Source organism: Micromys minutus (assembly GCF_963924665.1).
Source record: "Micromys minutus genome assembly, chromosome: 25".
Classification (NCBI taxonomy): Eukaryota; Metazoa; Chordata; class Mammalia; order Rodentia; family Muridae; genus Micromys; species Micromys minutus.
This window is the reverse complement of record NC_137960.1, coordinates 24,610,557-24,631,888: the sequence shown is the minus strand read 5'-3', so window position 1 is coordinate 24,631,888 and position 21,332 is coordinate 24,610,557. Positions and strand designations below refer to the sequence as shown.

General features: G+C 45.4%; 1 protein-coding gene across 2 annotated transcripts in view; it reads left to right on the top strand.

Annotated features, from left to right (window-relative positions):
- Nucleotides 1–21,332, top strand: part of MICU1 (mitochondrial calcium uptake 1) — a 136,335-nt gene that overhangs the window by 97,716 nt on the left and 17,287 nt on the right. For both annotated transcript variants that reach the window (XM_080937830.1, XM_080937829.1), the window contains 2 exons: nt 8,941–9,078; nt 18,723–18,831. In XM_080937830.1, the coding sequence (XP_080793956.1) occupies nt 8,941–9,078; nt 18,723–18,831 (247 nt within the window). The remainder of the gene's footprint in view (nt 1–8,940; nt 9,079–18,722; nt 18,832–21,332) is intronic.

Here is a 21,332-nt window from a genome sequence, read left to right as displayed (position 1 = left end):
GCTGATGGATTCTTTTGGTTTTCACTTTAATGAATAAATGTACCTGCCAGTCTTGCCTAATTTATCACTCCAGCCTGCTTCCAGATCTCAGTACAAACTGTTTTGGCTTGCACAGAACTGCCGTTCCGCCCACGACCTCCCGTGAGCTTGTCACTGTACTTGGCAATTTGTGTTGTTTTTTTCTGGTCTTGTATCTGAACTGACCCTGCAAAAGCAAGCTGTCCTTCCTGGCCAGCAGGACCCATTCCTAGGCATCCTCTTGAAGCTTTGGAGGCTACTTCAAGATTTTCCCCTGACCATTAGGAATAAATAATAAATACCAGTACTAAAGAAGCTGTGCCTTCTCCCCTTAGCCTACTGCAGTCTCTACTGCACAGTGTGTCTTAGGTGCCCATTTGATGACAAATTGGTAGGTATATTGTGTAAATGAGCCAGAGACTCATTCAACCAAAATCATTTAATAAGCACAGGCTATGTGACCCGGCACTGTGTGTAACGGAGGGAATAAAATAAGTCACAGACTTTTCCTTCAAGAAGTATGTGATAATGGGCTGGGAGATGGCCTAGTAGGTAAAGTGTTTTCGGCAAAAGCACATGGACCAGAGCTCAGGTCCCTGGAGCCCACATACAGCCAGCCGTAGCACGCTGGTGCCCCAGCACTCCCAAAGGGATATGGAAGCTCAAATCTGAGTGGTTGTGTCAAATGAATTCCCAGGAACCCTGGGGCCAGTTAGCCTGGCATGTCTAGCATCGAGCCAGAGACCCTGTGGAAACAAGACCACCACCCAAGATTATCCTCTGACTTCCGTGCGTGTGTGCGTGCATACACACACACATACCCCACAAACACAAAAGAATTTTGAGCAGTGTATGACTGACACAGGCACCATGGACAAATGAAGCCCAACAGAATCTACTCTTCTGTTATGGTAGGCAGGCATGTCCGACATCTTGACATTGACACATTTGTTTTGAGTTTTTTTTTTTTTTTTTTCAGGGAGTGTTAGGGCTGCTAATCGTTCAGATATGGCAGGTCAGAATACTGAACTTAGACATAGCTTTTCTTCTTTCTGCCACCTACTGACTCCCATGTGACACAGCAGCCACACTTGCATCACCTCTAGGTGCAGTTGTGACATTGTTATCTACAGAATCCACGCTCAGGAACCACACAAGCAAGTTACAGAAAAATACAGAAATACCTCCTGTTCTCAGTAAGCGGACAGCTTTGTGTTGGGTTGCATTCCTGGCTATCCCTGTAGGCTACAGTGTGGACACACCCAGTAGGCCTTTACCTGTTGTAAGAGCTCAGAAAAGTCTGGAAAGCTGGCTGTGTTTGGAGTCATTAGTAGAGCCAAAAGGTTCAGGGAAGGACAGGTTTTATACAAGCAGGGGCAACCCCAGACAGGAAAAATGACAAGAAGAGAAATTACCCAAGTCTTTAGCATGAAACAAGCCTTCCTCCAGAATCACATGTTATTCTAATTCCTGCCACAACTGATGACCTCCTTTGGAACAGAGTCTAAAGGTGACTGGGTTCCCCTGGCTGTAGCCGGTGGCTTTGCTTTTCTGTTTCATTGTTTCAAGAAATCGTCAGGCATGTGGGCAGCACAGCCAGGGACTTTGCCATATGTGTCAGTGAGATGGGCTAATCCACGTCATGCTGAGCCCACTGAAAATGTATACATTTCCATGGGATGGCTTAGGTATTCTGACTTCCACAGGTTTTTTTCCCTTTATCAGTAAGAAATCTTTGTATCTTTCCCAAGGGTTGCTTCTTAAAGGTGTTTGGCTTTGGGGGCATGGAGGTGGAGTAATTGTATTTCTCTTCCATGGTTTCCTTTGTTAGTTTTCTTTCTCACTTGTGCTAGGACAGGGTCTTAGCACGCAGACTAAGCTCGTCCACATCATCTCTCCATCCTTCTTCCTCAGCCTCCTGAGAGCCTGGTTCACAGCCAGGCTCCAGCACACCCCAAATTGTTTTTGTCTCTGTCACTGGATGAAAAGGTAGTCGCTTATGAATAACTAAACCCAACATAAGTTCTGTATTTTGATTACCATTATTACATGTTAATTCTTGTATTGGGCTGAAGAAATGGCTCAGCAGTTAAGAGCACTAGCTTTCTTCCAGAGAACCAGGGTTCAACTCCTAGCACCTACATGGCAACTCACAACTGTCTGTAACTCAAGTTCCAGAGGATCTGACACCCTCACACAGACACACATGCAGACAAAACACCAATGCACATGAAATTGAAATTAAAATTAGGCAGCAGCAGCAACAAAAAAAAAAAAAAAAAAATCACAACTATACTGGGTGATAGTGGCCCCAGCACTTGAAAGGCAGAGGCAAGTGGACCTCTGTGAGTTCAAAGTCAGCCTGGCCTGCAGAGCTAGTGCCAGGACAGCCAGGGACACACAGAGGAACCCTATCTCAAAAATCCCACACACACACACACACACACACACACACACAGACACACTGTATTGAATTCCAAGTAAGGAACAGGCCAACTCTCTAGCTCACTTATGAAGCTGATGCATTGTAGGCCACAGTAGGATAAAGCTGCTGTATTTTCTTCCTGGCTCCATCCCAAAGCTCTCTCCACAGAAAGGTGGACTCGGGGAAGCGCACAGGCATCAATCTCGGGCAGTCTTCCAAAACTCTTGTGATCTCAACATGAAAAGAAAGGTGTCCTTGAACTCTGAGTAGCATTGGCCCTCTCAGATCTCACAGGAATATAGAGTGCAGAGCCAGGGAACTTTCCTGTTTCTGGAAGCAGAAATCACCTATAACTTTCACCGCTTGCTGCAAGTCATCTTAAAGGAAAAAGCCCCCGATATTCTTCAGTCTCCTGTAGAAACGTAAACTTCACTGATGGGTTGGAACACTGTACAGCAGCTACTCTCATGAGGTTATTAACTTGGTCCTTGGGGAAGGAAGACCAGCGCTGTCGTGGGATGCTGATGTCCATGGGTCTGGGTATGGAGGTCACAGATCTAGCATGGAAGCACTGAGTGTTAAGTCTTCAGTGAAATCATACAGAGTCCCTGCAGTCTTGGAGGCTCCCTCTGAAAGTTGTGGCTCTTACAGGCATCCTTCCCTAACTCCACACTGACACATTTGAACAGAAGACAGGGTAACTGGCCTAGAGTCACCCAGGGCTTTTGTTCAGAAGAGGCAGCCTCATTAATTAGGCTCATATGACAGTTTAAGGATAGTTAAAATTCCAAGCATGGCATAGAATTTTAGAGGCATGGCAGCCACACCTCTAATCCCAGGAGGCAGAGGCAGGTGGATGGACCTCTGTGAGTTGGAAATAAGCCAGGTCTACAGAGTTCCAGAACAGCCTCAAAACAAAAAAAAAAAAAATCCCCATACATTCCAACTAAAGACCACAAAAATTTAAGAACTGTAACTGCTAACCTGCTTTCTTATATTACTATTTTTAATTCATTTAAAACAGCATCTCATTTAGCTCAGAATGACCTATGTTTCCTAGCCCAGGATAACCTTTAACGCCTTACCTTCCTGTCTGTGTGCCGGGACAATAGGTACCACATATGCTGTCATCCAATTTATGGAGCTGAATGGGGGAGGGGGCTTTGTGTGCACTTGGCATGCATCACACAGTACCACAGCACCTGAGCCACACCACCAGCCTTTCTTCCCCCGCCTTGTTTTTGTTTGGGGGAGGGTGTAAGGTTGGTTTTGTTCTCTTCTTCAGGACAGAGACTTTTTGTGTAGTCCAAGCTGCCCTGGAACTCACCATGAGATAAAGTTAGCTGGGAAGTCAGGGTCCCCTTGCCTCAGTTCTGGATGCAGCATCAGAGCCATGTAAAATAAGATCTGCTCAGTGATCTTCCCTCCTCGACCTCCCACGTACTGAGGACTATAGGAGCATACCACATTTCCCAGACAAAACGAAACAACCACAAAAGACAAGGTTTGCCCTGGAACACTATATGAACCAGGCTGGCCTCAGACTCAGAGGTCTGCCTGCCTCTGCCTCACCAGTGCTGGAACTAAAGGCATGAGCCACTTCGCCCAGTCCCACACCTTGAATGCTAGAATTAAAGGTATTAAGGGTATTTGCCACCTGGTTCCAACTAAACCATTAAGTCTTTTAAGATGTAAGAAGTCTTAAGGTTTGGAATTGAAAAATATAGTTTAGGCCAGGCATGTCACACAGAGATAAAATAATTTCCCAGCATGCACAAGAACCCAGCACCACACACACACACACACACACACACACACACACACACACACAAAGGCATCTATCAGTTTGGCTAATGTTCTGATGCTCTGTAATCTCATGGTCTGAGTCCAATAGGTTCATCCTGTTAGCCCTTGCTGTGCACTGAGCTATGCTGCCTGCGTTCCAGATCGTAGACCTTCTTTCTCAGCTTGACAGAAGACAACCCTGAGTGAGGCAGTAAAGATTCATCCATTTCATAAACAGATTTCAACTCTAACTTTAAAATAGGTCATGATTCCTGGAAGAGGAGGGTTCCCATAGAGAATGGTGCCTGTAATCCTTTGTCCTTTTCATGAACTAATAGTATGAAACTCCAGCCAGAAATAACACTGTCACAGATGCCCTGCCATTCTGTCCCACCGAAAAATACAGATGTGTTCAGCTCAGTGGCCTGAGACCATGCAGTCTGGTTCTGTGCGATTCGGGAGCTAGGAGAGGCCTGAGGAAGTCTGTCGTTCTGAAACACGTGCTAAGGAAGGGTTTGCGGACGTTGTAACCGTACAGAAGAACCCACAGCTTTCCTCATCCCGAGTGCAGTGACCGCCAAAGCCCTCGCTGAGTGACGATGGACTTTCCAACGCTGATTTCTTTCTCCTCCTACTCTTTTCAGCCTGATTTTCTGGCCCTTGTAACAAAGCATATTTTCTTCTCTCTCTAGCTTTTCATCCTCCTCAGATCATTTCATATAGATAAATGTAGATTATCTGTCCTTCCAAAAGGCTGGCCCTTCTCTCACCAAGGAACAGGGCGGGAGAAAGGCACACTGTGTTTAGAACGCCAGGAAAATCTTCCAGCGTTTGCTGCCTTCTCTTTTCTGGCCCTTCCTTGCCACCATGCAGCCCCTGGGGGTCATTAGGGATACAGCGTGTATTCCTTTGAGAATGTGGCCGCCGTTACATAGGGAAAGGGCAAGCCGGTACAGCTGCGTGTGGAACACGGGAAGGCAGCACGGATGGTTAGCCCTGTGCTGGGCTGCACAAGTTCTCTGCCCCAGGACTAAGTAAGATGGAATCCCTAGATTGTCACTGAATCGGGACTTAAGGGACTCCAGTTTAAGTGGGGCATGTGTTTGCCAAGTCATGCAAGCCAGTGGTTCAGGCTGCTTCCAAGATACGCAGATGTTTTCTGCACTGTGATAGTTTTGTCATAACCCGTGTCTCTCCTTGAGGCCCTTAGTGACCCGGAGAGCTGATTACAAGCCTGTAGCACTCCAGGGGCACACCTGCAGGACTGTCAAGACTTAATATACGTGGTGGTTTTAATAGGAATGACCCTGGTAGACTCCTGTGTTTGAATGCTTGGCCTATAGGGAGTGGCACTATTAGGAGGTATGGCCTTGTTGGAGTGGGTGTGGCTTTATTGAAGGAAGTATATCACTGTGTAGGAGGGCTTTGAGGTCATATATGCTCAAGCTATGCCCAGTGTAAGGCACAGTTACCTCTGCTGCCTGCAGATCAAAATGTAAATTACTCAGCTCCTTCTCCGGAACCATGTCTGTCTACACACCACCATATATCCCACAAGTGATGATAATAAACTAAACCTCTGAGCCTGTAAGCCAGCCCCAATTAAATGTTGTCCTTTTTAAGAGTTGCCATGGCCACCATGTCTCTTCACGGCAATAAAACCCTAACTAAGACAGTATAGAGGATGGGAGTCAGGTGTGGCTCACTTAGAGGGCTAAGGCAGCAGGAATTGAGTTTGAGGCCAATTTGAACTACATAGTGAGTCTGTCAAAAAATAATTGTACACATGATCTCTCCAGCCATGTAACATCTGTCTATGACCCTTGACATTTTATGCTAGTAAAAATCCCAGAAACGCTATCCTCAAAATTCCCAACCTTTCACTTAGTAGGTCTTCAACTTTAAATGTTGAGCATGTAGAATGTTTGTGTCTGTTAGCAGTCGTAAGTGTATGAAGCACCCATTGCCCACTCCATCCCCACCACTGCGGCCATATTTAAGAACTGGGAAGTGAATGGCCTGGGGCTGTTGCTCTACAGAGAACTTGCGGGGGCATGGGAGACCCTGCTCCTCTGCAACAGGAAAAAGCTCAGCAGGAGGCAGTTTTGCCTCAGGAGACCCTGGAAGCTAAACAGAGAGCTGCTGTCCAAAGTGAAATCATAGTGCTAATCATGAGTTTTGAAGCCAGACTGCAGAAAAGACAAATATTGGTATGAAAGCCTTTTTGGTTCTAATTGCTTGATAATAGTGGAACATGTTACCAAAAGCCAAGTTGGCATCTTCAAACACTAGTAAAAATTCTAATTTGAGCATTGAAATTGCTACTTGAGGATCTCCCCTAGAACCTGCCCTTGAAACCCAACAGAGGTGTTTGTGCCTTTGGATGGTGGGAACTGAAGGCTTTTCATGAACCCTGAGCCAGCCAGCTGCTGTCAGGCTTACAAACAAGAAGCATTTCAACTTCCAGTCTGCCTTGTTTCGCCAAGATGGGGAGTTCCAGAAAGGGGAGCATGAATGTCCAGATCTTTAAGGCTAGCCCAGAGAGCCAAGGCCACAGCTTTGATTTAGATCTGCCTGTAAATGAATTCTGTACCGCCAGCTCCGTCTCAGGCATCGGAGCCTACTAGAAACCTGCTTTAAACAGTGAAAAAGTTGCCCACTTGCAGAATTTTTATCAGTTCCTCCATTTTGTTTCAGGAAGGCAAATTGAGCCATAAATCAAACTTACATTGAATCCCCCAAAACTTTGAGTGTGGTCGGGAATTAATCCATTCTGTGCAAGTGAAGGAGTGACAAATGTGAATGACGTGGGCCCAGGTGGGAAAGGCTTTCACCTGTATTGATGATGTTGATTCCCGTGCAGAAGCTGTGCTTTTTCTTAACCCGGCTGGTATAGCTTGTTCAGAACATTATGGTGCTGCCCTGAAGGTTGCAGAGAAGCAGGGAATTGTGTGAACCCAGATGGGCTGGATCTGCTAACCAGACGTGCATGTTGCCTTGGGCTGCTTAGCTGCAAAGCGGAGCTCCTTAGACCTGACAACGATTTAAATGAAAGAGTGCACAGGGGTTGGGGGAGCTCCTGGGTGAGTCACACGCTCAGTACAGAGTTGCTGCTTTAGTGTAGTTCTTGTTCATGAGGGAGGTATTAAGATTGGGAACAATCCACCCTTGGCTATTTCCATTTTTATCACTGTCTTCCATGTGTCATCTGCCTAGCACAGGTCCCTAAGGGCTCTGACAGAACTCTCTTCCTCCTTCTCATGTCGCTCGGTGACTAACCCCATGCTGGACAATGAGAAGACATTGGAGAAATGCTGTTGACATGTACTTAGTACCATCTGTGAATGCCCTCTCAGGAGAACAGATCAGCCCTGCCGTGCAGGAATGTAAAGAAATTCTGTCATCTTCATGTCCCTTTGGCCCCTACATGGCCACTAGGCCCATAACCACCGTGTTACATGTTGGAGAAATTATATGATCTCAGCTGGGGCTTCTACCCCATCTTTGATCATTCAGTTCCCAGATAAAAGACACATAACTCTTATTACTGTAATAAGCCTTAATCATCACTAGACCTGGGCAGATATCTACCCTCTAGGCTATAACAATCTATTTCCCCATTAATAGTTCTGAATTATAATTCACCATGTTTTGTTTGAGCTTAAATTCAGTTTGGCCAGCTCTCACGGCCATGCCTTCATGACCACCTACCCCATGACATCTTCCTTCTCTCCTCTCTCTCCATGGTTCTCCCCAGACCTCAAACATAGGAACTCCAAACCCCATCTATCTTAGTTCTGCCCAGCCAAAGGCTGTAGGCATCTTTATTCATCAATCAGGAGTAACTTGGGGAGCAAGGTTGCATACCAACCCTTGTGTCTACATGCAGATTCTCTAGTCCTTGAGAGCAACCAGACCTTGGGGACAGTATTTAGCATTAAATACACAGCAAAAGACAAAAACCTCATCATTACCTGTTACATAGAAATAACATTGCAGCTGGGACCAAGAGAGCTTCCTTGTCTCTGTTTCTAAATGGAATCTTGATGTTCTGATAACCCTTAAATTAACTTGAGGTTCTTTCTCCTGTTACATGTTTCTCTTAAGCTCTATTGACTTCCATCATTCAGTTATCCTTTTTGAGAAAACTTGTAAATTACATTTCTCTTGTTTAAATTCTTAGAGATCTAAGTGCACACCATACTTGATTTTTGCATAAGCATAATTGATAAGATTCGTAATCGTTTTTAAGTCTTCTGTGAGAAGCAAGGGCATGGGTGATCTTAGAGAGTGGTTATTACTATTAATGTATGAAGTCCCCGCACTAAGGAGGCAAAGGCAGGCAGAGCTCTGTGAGTTGAGACCAGCCTGATCTACATGCTGACTTCCAGGTCAGCCAGGGCTACATAATTAAAAAAAAAAGAAAGAAAAAAAGAAATGTTTGTGAATTTTTATAGAATTTTAAGATTTTCCCTCTTCTGTCAAGGATGCTCCTGACCAGTGAGGGTGAGGATATTTGTCTGTTCTGGGTTTAACTGTTTGGTTTTTTTATTATTAGCACATATTAATAACTCAGAGTAATGAGCCTCATGGAGATAATGTCACGTACACATGTAAGCAGTTCTGCGTTATCTGTGAGGAACTGAGGCCCAAGTTCACTTCTCCCCTTCTGCAGTCCACACCAAAATACCTTCTGTCTGCTTCCTGCACAGTTTGAACGCCATGACCCAGTAGATGGCAGAATCTCTGAGAGGCAGTTCGGGGGCATGCTGCTGGCCTACAGTGGAGTACAGTCCAAGAAGCTGACCGCCATGCAGAGACAGCTGAAGAAGCACTTCAAAGACGGGAAGGTAGGTTGCCTTGGCTACCGGGAGAAATGAAACCATGGGAACCTCTGGTTAGTGCAGAGATGTCAATAATAATGAGAACATGTGGTGAACTATTCAACAATGAGTGCATCTCTCATACCTAAGGTCCAAGAGAGAACAGGAGAGAAGGAAGGATAACACCAGCTCTCTTACTCAAACAAAGGGGGCACCATGCACCGGGATTGAGATTCTGTTGTAGATATCTTGAATTTAAAATAACTATAGGCAGTCCACATGGAGATAATCACAAGGCAGGTCAGTATCCATGTCTGCCTCAGAGCTCTGAGCCAGGATTGGTCATCACTGCTCCTTAAAGCCATGAGAACTGGAGAGATGTCCTAAAGAGTCTTGCATAGAATGCAAATGATGGACCAAAGGCAGAATCCACTGAAACATGTTTGAGAAGTCTGGGGAGGGACTTTCTCAGTCTGCTGTGTATGGCTGATAAACACCATGACCAAAAGCAAACTGCAGAGGAAAGGATGCAACAAGCTTACAGGTTATAATTCCTTGTCAGAGGAGGCCAAGGCAGGAACCTGCAGGCAGAGACCTTGGAGGGAGGCTGCTTACTGACTTATTCTCCATTTTCGTGCTCAACCTGCTTTCCTATGCAGCCCACCCACAGAGGCCCTCTTGTATCAATTATTAACCAAGGCCAGTCCCATGAGATGGTTTTCTCAGTTGAGGTTCCATCTTCTTAAATGACACTAGCTTATGGCACATTGACAAGGTAATTAACACACAAGGACACAACCTTTGGGTCAGAAATCAGCAGCAAAGCAAACCAAGCACGTAGGAGGAGCTGGTCAGAGGCTCAGTATGGCTTGAGCATCCCAGCCAAGGACGGCTGTGGTCAGAGAGGCACAGAAGAAAACCTAGGCCTTTCTCAGAACAATGAGGGGATACTGAAGAATTAAGGATAAAACAGCAGGGTTGGTTACTGATGTAAAGAGAGTCATTGCCCCTGTGTGGAGGAGACTGTGGGAAGGAGCTGGAGCAGGTCAACTGAACGAGTGTGTGAGCAGCACTGGAATCAGAGACCTTCATAGGCTCTACTCAGCCCTGCTCTCTGCTGTCCTTTAACACTGACTGCACCAGTACAGGTAAAGGGCAGGCCACAAAGTCCCAACGGCACGTGGGGAGGAGCAGACTCAAGCAGAAACTGGACTACTGGCTGCCAGGCACTCAGACCCATGGGAGAGCCTGGACTCTTGCCAGAGTCTTCCCAGAGACTCTCACTGCCAGTCCCAAACCTTTCCCACCGGACAGCAGTAGTCATGTGGCCATGGTCAGAACCCCAGCGTGTCACTGATTGTTCTGTGAGTGATGACCAGGTACTGGGTGGGATGAGAACGGCTTCTCTGAAGACAGTTCGGCTGCTTCCATGGAGATTGTAAGTAACCCTGACCTCGCTGGCCTTGGAAACTGAACTTTTCCGATCTGCCTGCTGTTGGGCCATCACAGCTTTTAAAGGCCAGTAGCTAGAGAAGAAATAAGGCCAGCATTTGTCCTAGTGCTCTGTTTGTGTTAGAAATCATCCGTGGACACCACAGCTTTCTACCCACTTCTCAGCTGGACATTCCTCTTCCTGGCCTTGGCTGTTGAAAAGCTGGAAAGGACTCAGAGCCAGGCTCAGTTCTTCTGAAGCTCAGTCCGGCCTGTCTCCACCGCAGGTGCTCTCCTGTCCTTAATGGAGTAAGGGAACAGTTCTTACCTTAGGGCACTTCTACACTATCCAGCACCCAGCTGTGCCTGTGGAAATTAAGACATATTGATTGCATGTGTTTAGGAGAGTTTTTTAACCCCTTGCTCCTGGATACGTGATGTTTGCATAAAGGAAGCACTCCTTTCTGTAGATAGACTTTTCGTCTTTGTTTTGTGAGAGCTTTTTCTGGTTTGCTGTTTATTAGGCTTTGGGGTGCTGAGGATCCAGCCTGGGGCCTCACAGATGCTAGCCAGACGTGCTGTGCTGACCTACCTCTGTTTTTAAAGGTCGCTGCAGACATTGGTTTGACCTTAAGTTAGCCATCAATCATGATAGGCTAATTCATATGCTGTCATGAATTTATATTTGAAAGTAATGAATGAGGTGCTGAAGCCGACTCCCTTGAAGGCATAGAGTGTTTTAGCTTGTACAGGAGCCAGTTTAGGACCAAAGACCTTGCAAACAGCTCGGCCATGGAAGGACAAACTGTGAAACTGGAAATTTGGGCGCAAACTTACATTTAGTCAGAATTTCGCCTGCTTTAGCTAGGAGATTAAAATTGATTGCCCTCTTGTGTTGATTAAATAGTTGTGAACATAGCAATTAGCCAAAATGAGAGTTAATAAAGGGCCTTGGCTCCTAATATTACCAGTCATCTCTCCAGAACCATTTCCCATTAAGAAGAAATTCCATCTGTTTCTAATTGCTTCCTTTTTCCACTTTGGATTTGTTAACATGTAAGGGCTGGAAAGCTGGCTCAGCTGTTAAGAACACTGGCTGCTCTTGTGAAGACCCAGGTTCAGTTCCTGTAACCCACATAGTGGCTCACAGCCAACTACAACTCCAGTTCCAGTGGTTTGGATACCCTCTTCTGACCTCCACAGGCATTGCATGCACATGGTACACACACACATACACACACACTCACACACACACACACACACACACACTCATGCCCATAAAATGGGGGGGGGAGCCTTAAAAAAGATAAAAGATAAAATGGAAGGACTTCTTCAAACCAATGAAGTCAGAGTTCAGAGGGAAGTCCAGGTGTAGGGTTGTGTGTGTGTGTGTGTGTGTGTGTGTGTGTGTGTGTGTGATGTTAATAGGTCTACTCGTTTGTCTCTTAAATTCCCTGGCTTCACTTACCCCAGCCTTCACCCATTTCTTCCCAAGATGCCACACAAAGAGAGAGTCCCTTCCAGAGTTAAGAAAAGAAATCTATTACCACTAGTTTAATAGAGATGAGCCTAGTAGCTTACAGATGACTACCCACCAGTTACTCATTGCTTCTCTTTAATTTAACTACTGCTGTCCTGGTAATACAGGATTCATTTGTCTTCTCTTTGCCAAACTCCCTGCCAACCACTTTCCCAGACTTCCTGGGGACATCCAGGCACATAAGGAGCAGCTGAGACCTGGGGAAAAGAACTGCCGGTTAGAGGTGGAAACAGCTTGTTTCCATAGTGGAGGAGGATGAGCACAGCCACCATAAAGCAGGAGAGCCCCATGGTGGCTGAGAGGGCAGAGCATTAAGTTGCATTAGAGAAGGGCTCTTCTTTAGAGAAGAAAGGTTTCGTGGAGTCTCCAGTGATGAAGCTCCCTGGGTGGTCCCAGTCCTAGCCTACAGCTAGCCTTTCCTATGACAGCCCAGCCCACAACTTGGGCTGTGCTGTAGATTTATGTCCCTAGAAATGATGCAGGGTCGGAAGCTGCAGCTCGGTACAGATGGCATGAGGGATAAGGGCCTGCCAGGCTGCTGTGTTTCTCCTCTGTCAGTATTTCCAGTCGGTTCTCTCCACTGCAGGTGACGAAGTAGCTAAGTAACAGGTAGAGATAAACTTGGAACAGACCTACATTTTCAGGAGGGGCTGAGGGGAAAGAGCTGGACCAAGTGGAGAAAAGACAGCAAGGGCAGAACGAGACACTGGTAACTTCTATGTGCTAGAGCATTTATCCTCCTGTGCCTAATTGTCATGGTTTTGCTTGGTAGACAACCATTGTTCAGATGAAAAATAATCCTTTTTCTTCTCCTCCTCCAACCTCTTCCTTTTATAACCAGGGCTATACAGAGAAGACAGGGTTTCTCTGTATAGCCCTAGTTATCCTGAAACTTCCTTTGTAAACCAGGCTACCCTCAAACTCAAGAGATCCACCTGCCTCTGCCTCCCAAGTGCTGGGATTAAAGGTGTGTGCTACCATTCTGGGCTTGAGAAAGTATTCTTAAGAGCCTTGACCAGAAATCATGCACTGTCTTAAGAAACAATGCCAATATCCTAAGCCAAGGAGATTCCATAACCTTCCTGTTGATGGCCAGATTACTTGCCATAGTATTGTTTTTAGATTTCAACAAAGAATTAATGATGTCACCCATACTGGCCTTTACCTCTCAATCCTCCTGCCTCAGCCTCCAAGTGCTGGGATTCCAGGCATGTCCACCCCTCCTACCTCATCCCCACTTTTTATTCCCTATGATCCAAATAAGCACCAGGTTTGGGAGAAACAAGCCATAGGACCAGGTTCCTATCCTAGGGAAATAGAAAGGTCTATTCACTGGGGCAGATGGAAGACCTTACATCTTTAACCAAAGAAGTCTGGGAGCCTGTCCACTTGACAACGGAAATTGCTGACATTTTGTGAGCAGGAAGAAAATGAAGATACAAAGAAAGTACTGTTTCAAGAAGATTAGACACTTGTGGCAAAGTCACAGAGATATGTAATTTCCCTGCTGCCAGGCTGTGGTTTAAGACAAGTCCTGAACTTATAAAAGGAGGGCACTGTACAGAGCAAGAGACTGAACAGAGACTAGTTGATGAGGGGATGGCAGCCATGTTATAAGGAAGAAAACAACTCTTCAGTGAGCCACGAAAGGTACTAAAGTGATCACATGCACTACTGAGATGAATGTGCAGTCAACTTGAAGTCAGGGCAAAGGATTTGTCTGTGATGGTGTTCACACTCATCTTGGCCCCTCGACCATGGTGTCTGGCTTTAGGAGGCCACGCCCTCCTTACCACTGTTCTATCTACTGCATTTGTTTTATGTTTTAGGGATAAGCATATCTCTGTGTAGTCTTGTGACCCCTCTGTAGACTGCTAGCTGCAGACACACAGAGATCCACCTGCCTCTGCCTACACGTGCTCCGCCATGCCTTTATTTGTAAGCTTTGTTTTTAACTTTAGCTTTTAAATGAGTTTGTTAGGAGAGGAAAGGGTGCTTGTTCTGCAGCATGTGTGAGGAGAGCAGAGGACAGCTGGAAGGTGCTCTCCTACCACCAGGTAGGGTGCAAGGATCGAAGTCGAATCACTGGGCTTGCCACCCAGTGATGACCTTGATCCACTGGCCATCTCACCAGCCCTGCATTTTGTTTTGAACAGCTTTATTGAAGTATAATTTATAAGCCATAAGGTTCAGTGTACAGCTCAGTGGCTCTCAGTAAATGTAGTTACGCAACATCACTGCCTACCAGTATGCAGACATTTCCATCACCCCAGAGGACCCCTCGTGCCAGTCTTCAGTCAGTGTACATCTCTCCAGACAGCTCGCCTTTCCTCAGTGCTTCAGAATAAACCCAACATCACAGCACGGCCTTTCTCCTCTGGCTTCTACTTAGCATAATGCTTTGAAGATACTAATTTGTTGTTCTCATCAATGAGTAAAGAAGAACATTACGTCATCCACGTTTTCTTCACACATTCCTATCAAATGCACAACCAGACTGCTTCCCTCTTTGGCCCTCAGCAATACAGCTATTCTCAGTGTTCACATGCAGGTCCTCATATGAACCTATAGTGTCATCATTGGTCTTTAATAATAATAATTGTTATTATTATTATCATTATCATTATTATGCCGTGTTCCTGAGTGTTTTACTTGTATGTATGTTTGTAAACCATGAGTGTGTCTAAGTGACTACAGGAGCCAGAAGAGGGTGTCATCTCCTGGAACTGGAGTTACAGACGATTGTGAACTGTCATGTGGTTGCTGGGAATTGAACTCAGGACCTCTGGAAGAGCAGCCAGTGCTCTTAACCACTGCGCCATCCCTCCAGCCCCTGGACCTATGTTTTGTTTTTAATACAAATCCTAGGAGGGAGGTAGCTGGGTCTTACTGGATATTTACATTTCAGTTTTAAGAGGCATCCAAACTGTCAGGGTGATGTGCAGCTTTGATCCTGGCACTTGAGAAGAGGGACAGGAGTATCTCTGTGACTCTGAGGTCAGCATGGTATGTTGTGAGTTCTAGGCCAGCTAAAGCCATGTAGAGAGACCCTATCTCAGAAAGAAGGGGGGGAATGTTATTTCAGTAGATCTGTTATGACTTTAATTTATATTTTTCTAACGTGTTTATCATTCATGCATCTTGTTTAGTAAAATGTCTGTTGAATATTTATTCATTTGTTTATGATGCCGAGGTTAAACCCAGGGCCTGTGTATACAGGGCAAGTGCTAGCCATACCCCGGAGCGACATCTGTGCTACCAAATAATTTATTAAATCACGTTTCATTATTGAGTTGTAAGAGTTCTTTATGCAACTCTGGGTATACGTGCTGTATCAAGAGTGATTTTCAAATATTTTCTTTTAGCCTCTCATTTGAGTTTTCTCTTGGTTTGGATGAGCTCTGTTTTACCCATTTTTTTGTTCTGGTTTGGTTTTGGTGTAGATTGTGCTTTGCTGTGTTATGTAAGGGCTCTTGCCTCGCTTAGCCATAAAGATAGCCACTGTTTTCTTCTAAAATTTTGTTGATTGCTTTTACTTCCAAAAGGCAGTTCATTTCCTTAGCAACTCCCTGCGTTAAATGCTTCTTTACAGTGCCTAGGAAAATCTCTACTTCCACAGGCTACTATTAACCTTCCTGTCTTTTCAGAGTAGCCTTAGGGAAGTCCATCTTTCCTGCTCACCTAATTAGCTAGATTACAGAACAGTTTTCCATAACACCTCCACCATCACCCTCCCTGTAGAATATAAAGAAGACTCCACTACCACCAAGCTCAGGGAAGGACACTCCCTCCTGGCTGCTGTGACGCCGGGTCCCATTCACAACCAATGGGTCATATGTGAGCTTTAGTCTCCTGTCCGAACAGCTCAGCTCACAATAAGCGTAGCCCTTAAGTTTCTACTTTCCATCCACAAATCTCAGTGTAGTTTTTCTTTTGGAACTCATGTGTGTGTGTGTGTGTGTGTGTGTGTGTGTGTGTGTGTGTTTCATCCACCACAGACCTGACCTTGCACGTGTGTATGGAGGCCAGAATTCAACCCCAAGTGTCTTGCTTTTATCTCTCCTCACGTATTTTTGAGACAATGACTCTTAGGTCAACTAGGATTCAGAGTGAGTGTGTGTGTGTGTATGTGTGTGTATGGTTTTGTGTGTGTGTGTGTGTGTATGTGTGTGTGTGTGTTCACGCACGTGCGTGCGTAGTTATAGGGAAATAAGAATTTTGTGGTTGGCAATATCTCTTCTTTAAGAAGGCCTATGTAAATTATAAGTCCCATAACATCAAGGCCTATGTCCAGTGTGTTTTTATTTCTCCTGCTGTTCTTGGCAGAGTGCTAACTGATACGTAAGCACTTAATAAATATTCTTTATTGCATCTGTACAGTGAAGACAGCCTTATATATCAGACTCAGCTGTGTCACCAGATGATTTGTATCCCACTGTTTGTCTAAATCATGTTGAATAGATTGCAAGTTGTCCTCCCTCCCCCTCTCTGTCCTTCAGTAAGCTCAGCATCAGAAGTCTGACCTTGCTCTATAGGATTTGATGTTCCACAAAAAAAAAAAAAAAAAAAAAAAAAAAAAAAAGTAAACATTACAGATTCTTTGTCACACTAGAAATTATTTTCTTTACAGTGTTCTCTCTGCTTTAAGACTCTTAAGTCAGCCTTTAGTCACCAGAACCCTTTCCGGTCTGAGGCTGAGGGCGCAGTTCACTTGTGCATCACTTTAGTCACCAGAACCCTTTCCGGTCTGAGGCTGAGGGCGCAGTTCACTTGTACATCACTTTAGTCACCAGAACCCTTTCCGGTCTGAGGCTGAGGGTGCAGTTCACTTGTGCATCACTTTAGTCACCAGAACCCTTTCCGGTCTGAGGCTGAGGGCGCAGTTCACTTGTGCATCACTTGCCCAGCGTGCATGTTCGACCATGTCCCCATGTTCGACCCTCAGCCCAAAATAAAAAGAATACAAAAGTAGAGCTGGCAACAAGGCTCGGCAGATAAAAGTGCTTGCCCCACGGGCACCACGACTGAGTTCAGTCCCGGGAACCTGTGTAAAGAAAACCAGCAGGGACAGACAAATCAAATCTGTAATCCCAGCACTCAGATGTTGAGGTGGGAGGTAGAGGCAGGAGACCTGCTCAGAAACAGAACAACAGAAATGAGAGATCTTGCCTCAGCAAGACAAGAGAAAGAGAACGAATTCCTGAAAGCTGTCTCCTGCCCTACACACACACATACATAACACACACTACTTTGCAAACTTTGGAGGTTTTTTGAAACTAGGTCTCACTATGTAGCCCTGGCTGACCTAGAACTCATAGAGATTCCCCTGCCTCAGAGCCTCCCAAGTGCTGAGATTAAAGGCAAGCGCCACCATACCCTGCTTAAAGTTGTATTTTAAGATTCTGTTTATCCTTACTTTATGTGCATGCTCATTTTGCCTGCATGCTGATTTCACACGCTATTTGTGTGCCTGTTGTCTGCGGAGGTCAGAGAGGGCATCAGATCTCCTGGAACTGGAGTTACAAACAGTTGTGAGCCAAGGTGTGGGTGCTGAGAGCCGAACCTGGGTCCTTGGCAAGAGTAGCCAGTGTTCTTCAGTACTGAGCCTCCTCTTCAGCCTTGTAAAGTTTTTCTTTTTAAAGGAAAAAGAGAATTCTGTCCTCTGTCCCCTGTCCCCAGAGGAATATACAGGGATGGAGACCTGGGGCACCAGCACTCCACAGAAGCTAGCCAACAAGTTCAGTCCACTGGGGCCCTGTGGCTGCACTGACAATGCCTCCATCGTAGCCACACGTGCGGTGTGTGATATGCCGAAACAAGTAGGCACTCTAACCCTGGAAGGAGTACCAGGTGGTCCTGAGGCCAATAGCTGCAGAGAGTGGAGTTCAGAAGAGCAAAGCTTTGACCAGCTTCTGGAAAGAACTTCTTCATCTAGAGCATATTTATAAACGGTTTCCTGGTGTAGCCTTGGCCATCCTTGGAACTTGCTCTGTAGACCAGGCTGTCCTTGAACTCACAGCGATCCACCCACCTCTGCTGGGATTATGGTGTGAGCCAACATTATCTGGAGCTTTTAAAGGAAGTTCCTGAACGGCATTCCTCCTCAGTGCTGGCGCTCCACTAAGTGCTGAAGCCATCCCTCACATGCCCCTGCCTGTGGTGATTCTGTGAGCAGACTGTCACGTGGAAGTCCTGACTCGGTTAAGATGTGTAACAGGTAAAGTGGCCACAGCCACGTAAGAAGTAAGGTAGACACTGTGGCTAGTCGGAAAGCACAGGTAAGCAGTGTGTCCCTGCGAGCAGCCTTGTCAGATTCTACATGTGAGGGGGAAGCAGTTAGCCCTGTTACTCTCCTCAGGGTGGTGCTCAGCCTGTGGGCATGTGACATGACCCCTTTATTAGAAGTTGAACAACCCTTTCACAGGGGTCACCTAAGACCATCAGAAAACACCCAGATTAGCATTACAATTCACAACAGTAGCACAATTACAGTGATACTTAGCAAGGAAAATAATTCTATGGTGTTGAGGGGTAGACGCATTAGGACTGAGACCCACTACTCTAGAATTGTGGCCTGTGGTGGCACAATTGACAGGCACTTGCTGTCCTTGGCTCAGCATCTGTACGATGGAAGTGTGCTTCCTGCCGGCTTTGCTCTGTTTGCAGCGGGCTCTGCCTTATCTTGTTGCTCCTCTTTCAGGGCCTGACTTTCCAGGAGGTAGAGAACTTCTTCACTTTCCTGAAGAACATTAATGACGTGGACACTGCATTAAGCTTCTACCACATGGCTGGAGCATCTCTCGATAAAGGTACTGAAACCCGGAAGTTTCTTTTTTTGAAATTATATGTATTAATCTGTATATACTAGGTGTGTGCCTCACCCTAAAATGTCAGATTTTTTCTTGCCTTTTGTTTGTTTGTTTTGTTTTGAGACTGGGTTTCTCTGTGTAGCTCTACCTGTCCTGGAACTTCATGTATAGACCAAGCTGACCTCGGACTCAGAGATCTGCCTGCCAATCCCAAGCTGGGATTGAAGGTGCGCAGCATCCCCGGTGGTTTGTTCTCTTGTTTCACAGAGATGCCAAGCTCAGCACATACATCTGACTGCTGCAGACAGGGCAGAGAGTCACGTGATTAGTCTGCACACAGACATGAGGAAAGGCAGAGCTGCAGAACCTCTTTCTGAGCCATCAGTCAGGACGTGTGTAAGGAGAAGCCAGGGGCACTTGGCAGTTGGAGTCTTTAATGAAGGAATGGTCTGGTTATATTTTTTCAAGAATTGAGAACAAGTCTTTTAAATTTATCTATGTATTCACCATTCTAGCTGTTTTTCCTGTATCCTTGACTACCCAGATATTCATCTGGGCTCAGGAACTTCTTTTGTGGCTATTTGTGGTGTGATGAAGCCCCTTTACATCAGGCTGTTTGAGAAGGTGCTGTGATACACCCTCTCAGATCTGCCCAAAGCAAATGACTGCGGCTCTAGAGGCAGACTGGCTTGCGCCGCACTTTTCAGGAGAGTCTGTTGGTTACTTTCTTCTGTGAGGTCGTGGCTCTAACTTACCGTGAAGTCTAAAAATGAACCAGACTCTAGAAATTAAGTAAACTGGTGGTTGCAGCAAGGTTCAGGAGTGAGGTAGATGGGGAGACAGATCAAGGGCTCAGAATTTGAGTTACACAGGATGAAGGTGACCCTAGAGGGCTGATTACCGCTTGGTGACTGCAGTTACTGATACCATATTGTATGCTTGGATTTGCTAAGAGAGATGCTTAATGCTGATAACACACACACACACACGTACATACACACACACATGCCCACATACATGTAACTATGTTAATAGAGAGAAATAATGATTTGGAAGGTTAGCATAGTGACCCATACCTGTAAGTAGTATTCAGTAAGCTGAGGCAGTAGGATTATGAATTCAAGACCAACCTGAGTTATATATCAAGCTCCTGTATAAAATAAAAAGAAAAATAAAGAGACACTTAATTACACTAAGTGCAGTAATACTTCAGTGTGTATCACATATCAGCACATCTTGTCTGAAGCCCTTAAATCACAATTTATGCAATAAATAGCTGTCTTTGTTAGGGTTTTACTGCTGTGAGCAGACACCATGACCAATGCAAGTCTTATAAAGGACAATATTTAATTGGGGCAGGCTTACAGGTTCAGAGGTTCAGTCTATTAACATCAAGGTGGGAACATGGCAGCATCCAGGCAGGCATGGTACAGGAGGAGCTGAGAGCTCTGTATCTTCATCTGAAGGCAGAATACTGTTTGCAGGCAGCTAGGATAAGGGTCTTAAAGAACCCATGCCCACAGTGCCACACCCACTCCAACAGGGCCACACCTTCTAATAGTGCCACTCCCTGGGCCAAGCATATTCAAACCATCACAATAGCTATATGTCAATAAAGCTAGAAAAACAAGAAATCACTCTACTTGTAACCAGAACTCATGATACTTTTTCCTTTCTGATCTGGATGCCTTTTATTTTAAGCCCTCCATATAGCGTTTTAAAATAGCATTTGTTTGCTTAAAATAATGCCTCCTCTCAGCTCTGTAGGCTCCCTTTAGGGAGCAGTGGTGTGGGTGTCTTGGGGAGGTATTACCAAGCTCTTCTTCCAGAATAGCCCTCACTGCATGCCGTCTCACAAGGCAGGTTTAGATAGCATGTGCAAATCCAAAAACGTAAGATTTAAAGTCACAAGTTACAAAAATAGAAATAATAACCACCTCTGAGTTTTTCCCCCTCAACTAAAGCCAACAGAACCACTTAAAGAAAGCCATATGGGATGAATCACTATCTGTGTGTAAATTATAGGGGTACAAAACCAAATGATTCAGGGTAGCAGTAACAAGGAGAAATGCAACATAGTGATTAAGAAGGCAGGCAGAGTCTGTTTCAAATGATCACCGGGATCACCTAGGAGAGAATGGGAAAACAAGAGGCGCAAAGAAGGCCAGCAAGTCAAGTGGTTTGATCAAGCTGACAAATTTTCATTTTCTCACATGCTAGTTTTATACAAGTAGTAGAAGGAAATAAGGCTAGAAAAGTAAGGCATGGAACTAAGGGAACTTTCTGGTTAAAGGATTTCTCACAATACCCTTTGTGAAGAATTTCTTGAGAAGGGGGAATGACCTAGGTGCAGGAGGGAATGTTCTGCCAAGCAGGATCCATTGTCTGGGAGATCGTTCTACTTGCCTAGCTACCTGACCAAAGTGAGGTCACCTAATTTCTGGGGAAAAGCCTTTACTGTGGGAAACAGAAACCTAGGCTGAGATCTATATAAAATAGCG